The sequence below is a fragment of the Argentina anserina genome, chromosome 7 (genome assembly GCF_933775445.1).
Source record: "Argentina anserina chromosome 7, drPotAnse1.1, whole genome shotgun sequence".
Lineage (NCBI taxonomy): Eukaryota > Viridiplantae > Streptophyta > Magnoliopsida > Rosales > Rosaceae > Argentina > Argentina anserina.
The window spans coordinates 11,103,962-11,116,535 of NC_065878.1; the positions used below are offsets into that span (position 1 = coordinate 11,103,962).

A 12,574-nucleotide genomic window follows, 5' to 3' on the forward strand; every position below is an offset into this window, starting at 1 on the left:
AAACTACAAATTAACTGATGCATCAGATAGAGGGAGAGTATCGAGGTGGCAAATGTTTCTATCCCAATATGAATATGATGTGGAAATGATTGCAAGTAAGAAGAACTTCTTACTATACGCTCTTACAAGAGAAATGACAACATTTAGAAGAGAAGACGGAGATAAAGATGACAAACGAAATCCTAGGAGCAAGAGATCGGAACCTCAAAAATCTTTGGAATAGATACAAAAAAGGAGACAAGACTGTTGGACCTCTACATGACGGACCAAGCTACCAATTCATTGTGTCTTATGAAGCAGCTGCATCCACTCCGGCTAAGACTGAAGACATGATTCAATCAGGGGGTTGGGATCAAAATTCCAAGAAAGGTAATGGAGTTTCTAATGAAGAAGAAAAACTTAGAAAAGAATATTTGTTGTGTCCGAAAGATACAACCTTAACGGAGAAGCTATTGGCTTTCAAGCATAAGATCGTTATGAATAATGTTCTACAAGCTTTATATGAGGAAGACGAAGAAATTCTGTTCAAAAGTCTCAATGTCCTGACAGAAGAATTGTATGGAGTCCATGCAAAAGAAAAAGAAAAGGAAAAAGAAAATTCGAAGGAAGGCGGTGCAATGATCTCAAGTATGTGGAAGGTCGTGAAAGCGCGCGAGTTCCTATTTTAGCCCTAAAGGAATTAGCTTGGTGTGAATTTCACTATAAAATCGGAGACGGTAAAATGATTCCTTCAACCTTGGCAATAGTTTCTGGCCCATATTATGGGAGATATCTTGTAGATGTTCAAACTGAACACCTTCAGAAGCAGAAGCTATGACTCATTTATTTGTGCACAATCTTTGGACTAAGTCAAACAATGACCTAGAGGATTTTCCAGAAATTATAACTCAGGCAATAAAGAACATTCGTCTAGATAGATGCATCTTGAGACTAAAATTCATTTCTACCCCTCCGGAATGGGAAGTATTGGATGGACGCAGAAGTTACATTTCTCCATATCACTATGTGAGAATTATTCAGGGTCCGATTAAAAGTTGAAAAGATTCAGGAAAAAATGGTAATCCCAACAATAGCATTCCGTGGATGAAAGCCATGACCATTATGTGCCTCAAAAACATGGTTCGAAGAGATTATGAGTCCAGTATTTTAGCTAGTGGAGAAAAAATCATAGTCACATGTTACAATCATCCTCCACCAGATGCCTGTGATTTCTTCTCTGTCATCATGAGAAATGAAACAGATGAAACTCCAGAAACCACTGCATGGCTAAAAAGAGTAGAGAAAGAGAAAGGATACAAGATTCCTTATTATTTTCCCTATGCTCAGATCTAGATGAAAAAGAAGACACATAGCAAGAAAGTGACCATGAAGGCCAAGATTTTTTAGCGGATTATGACTGTGCAGATGAAGAATATTACAATGTCACAAACATGATGGAAAAGTAAGAGATGCTGACGCATCCAAACAAGGAATGTGAGTTGCCGACACATCCAAACAATAAAAACGTCCCTTTCTACTTTTGTGAAATAGTTTGTCAACGCATAATAACAACCATCTTTAGAAAATGAGAAGATTCTTTGTCGACCATTTTCGAAAGCAATTTCGGTTTGATGCTTAGAGTCTGAGCTCTATATAAGAAGTATGAACTTCTTTGGGAAGACAGAAGTTGGAAGGGAGAAAAATTAGAAGATTGTGGCATAGTCTCAAAAAGAAAGAGTGTCATTCTATTAAGTGTTTTGAGAATAAGAGTGTATAGATAGTTTGAGTGTGAGTGTGCTTAATAATTCTGTGAAATATCATTTTGCTGTATAAAATATGGTGTGGAGTGCATTGTTCAAGTGAGTTTGTATTTTTATTTTAAGTAGCTAAACAGTTGTAGTTGTTTACCTAAGAGGAAGACTCTGAGTTTTTATATTTCTATTTATGATGAATAAATAAACTCTATCTGGTGTTCTAAAAATCCGTCGTAAAAATATTTAGTTTTATTTGAATTTTTCTATCCTTGCATATGAGCATTTGTATTTTTCTTCTGTGTTTATTCTGCTTTATTAGAACCTAATTTTTTGCTTTCTAGAATAGCAGTGATTCCGCCAAAAAAGTAATCGTTTAGACAAAGAGGTCGATTAGGTGAAAATTATTGACATGTTGATGGTTAGTTGCTAGGAAAATAATGATATGTTCATAATAAAACAGTAATAAATTTTTACTATCTAGTTTATATTTTTATAAATGTTTATTTTTACTGTGCATGTCTATTCACTATTCACGATGTATTATAAAAAATTTCATATTATGATACTCTAAAGAAGGTATAAAACCCCAGAACGATAGAAATTATATCAAGTCTGTTCATGCACTCGTAGATTCTTTTAGGCCAAGTCCAAGCAAAGATCTTGCACTTCACGTCATGTAAATCATGATGAAAAAGGATTATGTGGATATCAATCAACTTAACCCAGACTTATGAAATTCAGAAATTGGAGCCGCCACGAGAAAAAGGCAGTAAAGAAGAGATTGTGACATATCTGTGGACTGGCCGAAGAACTTAAAAATGTTCTTCATGTATCTGCACATTCCAAATATGTGCTGCTCCCTAAACTCCTATACTACCTCCAGGTATCAAACAATACTGTGCACACAAGAATGCATCTGTATATTTGTACCTCTCTTCATTGAAGGTCATGCATTAACGTGTGGACTCCCTAGCTGTTGGGGAATTAGCTAGGGTCTTTGGCTATGCCTTTTTATTTACTGAGGCGAGGGTTAGAATTTGGGAATAACATGATCGAAAATGTACTACTATCCCTCGTACATTTCAATATATTTGGTGGATTTGGCTTCCCTGCTGGGATTACTGTGATTACTTATGCTTGGATTTCTTGGAGAAAAAGTTGAATTGAAATTCCTTTATAACCATTACACATTGAATAAAAATGGCAATGATTATAAGCTGCTTGCTTCATCCTTAATCTTGAAACTGTTGTATTGGTGTTTTAGTACTTAATGAAATTGACAGAGGACAACGGAATCGACATGAAAAAACGCAATGACATATTGTGCGAAGAACTTTGACATGCATGATAGAGATTCAGCTCAAAATGTCGAGAAAATAACGGAAATCTTGTTCAAATATGCAACCTATATCATCAACCACTGTAATAAACACCACTGCCACTTGACATCTGAAACTATAGAGATCAAACCAAACCCGAACATTATCAGTTTTGGTTGCTGCAATTTTCGATCACCGCAATGCCGGCCGGCTAGTGTACTCGATCAAAACTAAACTATTAGATATCTATTAGGCTCCTTGCACTATTTAAATTTCATGCGAGGAGTATACCCAACTATATGTATGTATCATGTGACTCTTCATTTCAGCACGCATCCCGCAATAGTTTCTCACTTTCTCTGCTCCAAGTGTTTGGGATAGAAAGCTGTAAGCTAGTGACCACTCGAGATATGGTAAGCGCCATGCAGTAATTAACATGCAACCACAAAATCCACAAGTAATTTTAGCTCGAAGATCTAGCTACCTTTGACATTCAACTTTTTTTTATGGGGTCAGGTTCATCATTGCTTGCGTACATTTTCAACCTCTTTCCATCCATCTTATAGCTCATATCAATTTTAGTCACCCATAGTTGGGTGCAGTATAGTACAGCTCAATTATTGTTTGGGTGCTTATCGTCCTAATCGGATGATTTCCTCAATATACAAGAAGCATTATGGTTGAGTACCTCACTGAAATGAAAGAACTGACATCACATATTGTGCTGACTCCGTGCCAATTACCGATCACGTCTTTGCTATTGCACCGCGAACGAGCATTTCCTGAAATTTTTTTTCCCGTCATTCATCGACCACGGCCTAGTGAATGGCATGGCAAGCGGTTATAAACATCTACGGAATTTTTGGAGACATTGTGATGTCTTCATGAACAGCTAGCTCCTCAGATATCATTTTCTGTAAAGAGCGCCCCTTCTTCCAACCTAAGATATCAAACTATTTTGCTTATCTGGTTTGGTTTTTGGCTATGGAACATCTGTTCAACCATTCCGCGACTGTTGTATTATTCAAACCAATATTGGGAACTAGTTACTTTCAAGCTAACCTAAAAGCTCGCCTTGAGTTTATAAATGTAATGTGGGAATCGATCGCCTCTATATAATCAAGTTAAATTTATGTTGACGGTTAATTATAAACTAATGTCGGAATGCAATTAATACTAATATATACAATTGGCTTTGTTGTTCGTAATAATGAGGTCAATCCTTTATTTGTTGCTTCGAACATCTAGAAAGCGGGTTGTTCTGAATAGATTTAGACATAAAAGCTGGCATAGACGTTATGGGTGAGATTTTTTATTTCGTTCATGTATGAATCTAAGAATTTATCCATCTTTCATAAAGGAGCTAAATGAAACGCTAAGTTCTTCAATGTTCTTGTAGTTGAATTAAGCTACAGCGCTCTATAATGGATTGAATGAAACAATATTCATGATTCAATATATTCATAAGTAAATTTGTCAACCACCCAAATTTTACCCACATATACTCACTCTCCTAAATACATGACATGTGTTTTCTTATTTAACTATAATTAAGTAATAATAATTTATAACAATAAAATTATTTTTTTATTTATGTTCAAGTAAAATTACAAAAAAATAGCTTCTATATATTCTCAGACGTACCCTCATCCTTACTTAACAAACCTGCTGGGATCGATATGCTCTCAGACACGTACTCACTGTGAATTAATACAGCAATATTCATGCGCGCATGCAGCTAACCTACCTACTTACCAGCTACTAATTGCTAAACTATGCCATTAATAATTATGCGTCCAATCATAATTGGTCAAAGATTATGGCCTTCAATCATGAAAACTACTCTTGGTGTGGTATGCTGTACGTGGACACGTGGTGTGCTTACATAGCTACTTAGCTAAATTAAATCCAATGAGACAAATTTAGTCTAAGTTGATACCGACTAGTAGATAATTAGCTACCTAGCTAGCTTCCACATCCGCCATTACGTACTTATTCCTTCACTACTCTTATCTTTCGATGTTTTGGCATAGTTGCCCATTTAATCCGGCCTCCACAGAATATATACAGATATACTGTATAGTGGTACTTTGCTAATGTTCTATACATTGATCACTGATACACACACATGCACATACATATGTGTGTGTATATATATATATATATGTATGCAATTTTTATATCGTATATATATATTAATGAGGATAACTATGCACAATTCACTTAATTATAGATGAAGCTCATCACTTATTAATTAACAGAGCCTAACAAACTATAAATTTATCCTACAAAAGGATGATATCTAGAAACCTTCATTTTCTTCGCCAATGCGCTAACTTAAGGTTTCGTATTACGTACTTAGATTTTTGTTTTCTTCTAAATTAGGTACCCTATTTTTGTCCTCCGTAATCCTTTTACTATTGAAAATAGTGTCAACCGATATTTCTAATAAAGACGTAAAGGAAAAAGACAGGAACTATTTGGTACAATCAACAATGAATGATACGTCGATCTTCTTCGAAAACTTTTAAAGGTGATATCGAACGATGATTATTTGCATCTCAGCTTAGTTAGCCCTGCTTCATTCATGATGAGACGATGACATATATATAGTTAGGTAATGTTTAACTGTTGTATGTATGAACACCTTTTTTGTTTTTTTTTTGTTTTTTTACGTAGGCCATCGCTGTCATATATGATCTTGATTATACGTACAGTTATCTGAAAAGTATGATTTCTTTCGATTGCTTCAGAGGCATTATCACAGTTTCAAAGTTCAAACAAAGTTTGGTAGTGATCGAAAAAGAGGGATTAGATGTTCTGAAGACTGGACAAGCAATTGAGTGATTCAAGCCGCAATTTGCCCTGGATGCAATTGGAACCACATCCGCACAGATGGAACCGCACCATTGGATGTGGTTAACTTATATATGAATAGAAAAGCTTTAATATTCCATTGACTGTGATGTGGGAGATTTAGGATTAGAGTTGACAACACATTATTAGTTGGGGCACATCACTCGATTATTTAAGATTATCTCCAACATATTCTCCATATTTTATCTAAAATGAAGAATTACATTTCAAATTTCTAAAAAATTTATACTCCAATTCCAACAACTTTTTGATTTTACATATTTTTACATTTATTACTTCAATTAAATATTATTTTTTCTTATTTATCATAACCATAATATATTTCATAATTTTAATATTTTTAATTTGAAATATTTATTGTATATTTTTTATTGGTTGTAATCTAAGTTTGAGTTGTTGAAGAAAGTGTAAACATTTAATATTTGGTTATGCAAATGCTGCAAATTTGTCATTTTAGAGAATGAGACAGAGAAATTGTTGAAATTGAAAATTGACATTTTTTCTCAAAATCTTCATTTTTCTCCAATATGCATAATTTGTTGGAGTTGTTCAACACATTTAAAGTTTCCGTTTTGCCCATCTCGTTTATACTACTTATTCATGTATAACGTGGATGTGCTTCACTTCAATATTGGCAAATGTATATAAATTTACGATTGTAATGACTAATTAGTATGTAAAAGAGAAAGAGAGTTGACAACACCTCTTCAGCGTATATGAGATTACAAGCTAGCTAGCTAGGTTATGTAACCAATCATACACTAATCTTGAAATTTGACATATAATAACTTGAATTAATTCAAGCATTGGAAAGATGGTTCTTATCTTATTTCTTTTTCCATTATCCTTCAGCAAACCAAGACAAGGAGAATATGCTTATATATAAGAGTTGGCCGGCACATTATATGTATATAGGTACACATGAGATCAACTAAGTAAAATCTAATAACTCAATTCGTAGAGCGAAATCCAGTTCTAATGTTGCCAACTTGTCAGACAATAGATCGAATTTGTGTGGCCAACTACTAAGTAAAATCTAATAACTCAATTCGTAGAGCGAAATCCAGTTCTAATGTTTCCAACTTGTCAGACAATAGATCGAATTTGTGTGGCCAACTACTAAGTAAAATCTAATAACTCAATTCGTAGAGCGAAATCCAGTTCTAATGTTGCCAACTTGTCAGACAATAGATCGAATTTGTGTGGCCAACTGTTTGTGTGTTTCACCTAGCAATGATGTCGTCCTAAATTAACCGTACTGTGCAAACATAGCTATGGAATATCATCCCCAAATATTCTTAATGTTATGAGGAGCTAGCATACATAGTTGTATATTTTCATATTGTTGCGTCTCTTCGATCGATCTCTAGCTTATGGAAAACTTTCTATATTCTTTCGCTTTCATTGAGCCACAAGTCAAACAATGATGTAAATGAAATATTGGCGCAATGAATTTAAAATCTGATAATTATGCTAGCTTGATGGTCAATGACCGGAGGGATCGATAAATCATGGTCTTAACAAAGATCTCTGACCAATGCGTTTAGATCGAGGACCACCGACTGGTTTGACAACCAATCAAATTACACCCACGCTTTACACAGACCACCATCACCGGTCAAAGTCAAGAAATTTCAGAGTATCAAAACTGTATCGATCCCTAGCTAGCTCTCACTGTCTCTGCGTCACTGTTATATCAGCTTAATTGGTTGGCTACTTTCCGTTGTTCGTTTTACTGAAAAAGACTTGCCCATTCCCTCTGATTTTGGTCATGTTGGGATTCAGGGTACTATCCCCCGTCCCTGCCACGTTTGTCACCAATTTCATGCAATCCACTGATATATGTGTATTGGATTATTAGGTGTTCTATTGGTCATGTTGTAAGTATTCTCAAGTCCTCTATTGGCAAAGTAGCACAAGAAATGTCTTCGTCTATTGTTTCTTAGCTTCTTTTTTCTTTTTCTTTTTTAAACAAACGTGCAAGTCATGCGTGTGAGAGTCCTCCATAGTGGATGGACCAGTCCTCAGGTTCTAGCTTACTCGTCTCTTCATTAGCTACTTTTATCCTAGTAGTATACATACGGTACATAAAAACATAACACCGTAAACACGCACCCTCTACTTCTATCGATCCTGGTAGTACGAACATATGGAACACAGAACACTGTTAACACGTACCCTGGCATTTTCCGTGTTCATCGCAACTATACCATAATCGTATGGCTTGGAAACATGTATGCGTTGTAATTGTACGTCTGGAACAACGCATACATTTTAGCTAGGCCAGACGGCCGGAAAGATAACCTTATATCAGTACACGTAGTTTAATCAATTCCAACACAATATAGGTATCAGCATTCAAAAGCACCTGGCTTGTTATTGTGAAGCCATGAAGGGTTGAAATTGTATGATCGAGAGGACAAGTAATTACTAATTAAACCAGTACGTAGTGGTTTTCTATCCACGTACAAATTCAGCGCATGCACTGAACACATATATCAGTCAGACAGACATCTCTGACCGATAATGCATGTTTAATTAGTTCATGTACCATTGTCAATCATCTACAGAAGGAAGTGATCATTATTAATCACCCTTTAATTAATGGTATATCAAAAATACATATCCCCATTACTGGCCATCAAATTAAGGACGGAAATCTGTTTCCTGGCTTCTGTACGTAGTTCAAAACAGGTTGTTAATCTCGTCTTGAGATGTATTTCTTCCTAGTGACTGGTGCGATCTTGGTCGGAGCTGTGTTCACGATTTACATATATGTCGAAGGAATGAACTCGATCTCCTGTGAATCTTGTATTTTTTTTCCCTCACAAAGAAAACGTTCTCATTTTCAAAGTTACGCATTCACTGAACGCAGAACATCACAATTGGACAAGTAGTAATCTCACCTCCATTTCTCAGTGATTGGTTGCTGTTTCTTATTCCCCTGGGTTTTTACTTCTCTATGTTTTCCTTGTGCGTTTTCTTATTTATTTTCCGTACAAGGTTTTCCTCGTGCGTTTAAAGCATGCATGGCTATGAAAAAAAACGGCGCTGACCGCAGAGGGGAGGGTACTCTAGTCCTTTTCCATAAATTTGCCCTCGGGGTTTGGTATGGACGGCAAGTTATAAAGGCTCCACCACGTCAGGGGCTAAAATGATACCCGCGGGTACGGGTCGGTGCAGTCCAGTACACTGCGTATATACTGTCAGTATCGAGGGGTATACACGTCTTTCGCAGCCAACACGTGCTCACCTTCGTCAAGAAACAACAATCTCTGCCTTTTTAGGGTTTTATGTAGGGCCATGCAATCGCTGGCCGGCAGGGGTCTACTTATAAATAGAAACCAACTTTTCCGATATCACTGTCGAGCTTGGAATGGAACAAACAGGGCCGGCTTTGAGTTTTCCGAGGCTCTAAGCGAACGACATACACGTGGCTGATGACTTTCAAATATGTTCACTTCGAATTCCTTCAAAATCGTAATACAATAAAATATGTAGGATTAACGATTAACATATTTTAACATAATACAATGAATAATAGCTGAAATAGACCTAAGTCTAAATTGTTATCAATTAGAGTGGAGAACTTAATCTTTTGACTGGAAAAAAGGAGCTAAGCAAAAATAAACACAATCTAGTGTCCAATGAAAACAACTTAGACTTACTGTTAATAATTATTTAATTAGAGAAAGTTTTAAGGCTGTTCAATCAAGTTTTTTTTATTAGTTTAATATGTATGCAAGTAAGTTTTATATGTTTGGGGCTCACATGAAAATGAGGGCTCTAGCGCACGCCTTATAGACCTATAACCAGCGCCAGGCACTGGGAACAAAGATGAAGGAAAGTAAAAAAAATAAAAAAAATAAAACACTTGGGGAAGATTTCACTTTTACTGAGAGCTGATGGAGATAACTAACAATATCTAATTAACTTCTTTCTATTTTAATTACAGATTAGAATGGCTATGCCCACGCCGCATCTCCGGATTTGGCGGGATCCCCAGTTGTATGTACAATTGTCAAAATGGCTAGGTCAGTGTACCCTGTCTACGTTGGTTTAGTGTACTCTACTCAACAATTTCTTTGCCGTAGATTTGCAAGGGCAATTGCTGACGAAGTTCTCCACGAGGTGTAGGTATGTTCCGAGATCGTGACATGTTGACATGTCGTTACCGCTGAGCTCCGGCGACTTCTTGCTACTGAGTCTGAGTTCTTTCCCAACCTCGGAATAAACCCACTGAGTCTCCTCGACTCGCTTGTGAATCCAATTTTGGAATCCAGCTGCCATACGTACGAGGGGACTCCCCGAAACGTTCCGGGCTTTCTTGTCCTCAACGACGAACCCCGGCACCTTGGTAATCAAATCGTCCTCGTTCACAATGCGTAAGACTTTGGCGCCTTTTTTCTCGAGATTGTGGCGGAAGCTACGGTTGCCAACTCTTGGACCGCCGAAGGATACGACAGTGGCGAGGGGTGCGCGGTTGAATGTGGACTTGATGTCGTACGCTGCCAGGGTTGCGAGTGCGGCCCCGAGGCTGTGGCCTGTGATGGTTAAGCTTAGAGGCTCATTGCCGTAGGTTTGAAGCAATCTTCCAATCTCTTCACGTATCATTTGTTGCAAGCTTGGGACTTGGTCTGTTCCCGAGGTATAGAGGCTCAAAAAACCACTCTCGACCATTGGTACGGATCCCTCATGAGTTCCTGCGTGAGAAACTTTAGTTCCACATGGGAGATGAGTGAGAGTGACTCGTAAATTTTCGAGCCACTCTAAGCACGTCGCAGTGCCTCGTAAGGCAATGACCACGTCGCGGCGTCCAAGTCTGGCGATTTCGTCTTTGTCCTTGCACACTGCCACGTACCCAATCCAGCTGGATTGAGTGCCAACCCAACTCGGTGCCCTTTCGGTCCAGCTCGGCAAGTTAATGCTTGACGTGGCACGTAGATTTTTGGTGATCCGGTAACCTGTCCCCGGAAGTCCGGAGTTTTCGAACACCGTGCTTTTCGGATACTTGCAGGTTGCGTATGTAGGTGAATCCGGGTCAAAGTCAAATGCCTTGTAGGATGCGTCGACGAAATTTCCGTACCGGATAATTTCCCGGCGCAGATTTCCGTCCAGTGGGTCAAGTAGTCCTTCCCAGTTCTTGACTCCTTGGTACTCCATCCAATTCTTTCGGACGGAACGAACAGATGGTCTTTCAGTAGTAGAGGTGGAAGTAGAGGTGGAGTTAGATGTGGAGGTAGAGGCAGACATTGGAGATTTGAGATCAACTGGGACTGGGTTGAGCAACTGTTCCCAGCTGGGGAAGTTGTCAGTGAACTTGATTTGCTGGGTGGGTTTTGCTGGTGCTTGAGTGAGGGTGCAGCAGCTGATCACTGACTTGTGCTTTGGTGTAGTGAGCTGTGTGCAGGGAGTAGCACTTACAGGTTTGATCATGGTGAGCTTCATTCTCACTATTTGGAAAGAGAGAAAGGGAATATGGATACAGAGATCTCTCACTATTTGGAGAGAGAGAGAGAGAGAGATAAAAGGGAATATGAAAAGAAGGAAAATAAGATATAGAAATGTTGATTATTTTGGAGCTGCTGCATTTTGAGCGGGGGGTAGGAGGGCCTTTTATAATTGCAAAAACTCCGGAGGGGAGAGAGATACAGAATGACCAAGAGAGAGAAAAGAGAAACAGTTAGTGGTTCATTTGATATGAGAAGGAAAAAAGAACAGAAAATTGGAGATGTTAAGTGTTTCACACCTGTACTTTTAGAAGGGGAGGCTAGAGAGAGCAAGAAAATACCATTTAAGTGGAGAAGAGAATAGTAGGCTACTTATTCACCAAAAGGAAATGTCTAATTAGAGATGGGCTGGAGTGCTGGACCATGAGAAGTACGTAAGTACTGGGAAAATCTAAAAGTACTCGGTGGTGCAAGGCTTAACATCCCTATACTTGGAAATAGTTACCACAATGAGAGAGGCCGGGCATTCAGAAAAAAAAAAACATTTACTTTCATGGAGTTTTCACCGTGTATTTTAGAAACTCATGAGGTAGAAGTAAAATATCGCGTCCGTAGGTGCAATATTTGTATGACATGTGTGTACCATACATATTTTCTACGAGTGCGTAGGTGCAATTTATAACGAAGTTTTCACAAATTTTTGTTGGGTTTTTATGAAGTATGAACAAATAAACTCAGAAAAGTTTTGGAAAATTTTTAAGTTTATTTATGGATCGCTACCCTACACCACTCTAAAAGCATTCCAAAACTTTCTTTTGAGACTTGCTAATCATTAATACAGACGAAATATTTAAGTGATTGTAATTAGCAGGAGCAGCCATTTCAAAGAAACACGTACAGTATAGTACGTTTATGTTTGTGTATGTACTATGCCGTTTGAGCCTAGTTTAGAGAGTTAGTAACTGGATAAACTGAATGCTATGAAAATAGTAACAGATAAAAAGATTAACAGTCTGATGTATGATTGAGGAGATATCAAATGTAGGGTCAGACTTGGACATCCTCACTCAATGATAAGAAGTTAAAGGACAAACCCTAGCTATTCTAGAATGAAAGACGAGCTATGGCCCTAGCTAGTGAGTATATGAAGCTCAGGCTGCTCAGCTCAACTGACCCGCCCCGCCCACCGGGTTCC

At 37.7% G+C, this 12,574-nt stretch overlaps 1 protein-coding gene across 1 annotated transcript; it reads right to left on the bottom strand.

The window, feature by feature from the left end:
- Nucleotides 1–9,988: 9,988 nt before the first annotated feature.
- On the bottom strand, nt 9,989–11,377 carry LOC126803194 (phospholipase A(1) DAD1, chloroplastic). Its single transcript, XM_050530959.1, has one exon. It carries the CDS (start codon nt 11,375–11,377, stop codon nt 9,989–9,991), a length of 1,389 nt encoding a protein of 462 aa, XP_050386916.1.
- Between the last annotated feature and the right edge of the window lie 1,197 nt (nt 11,378–12,574).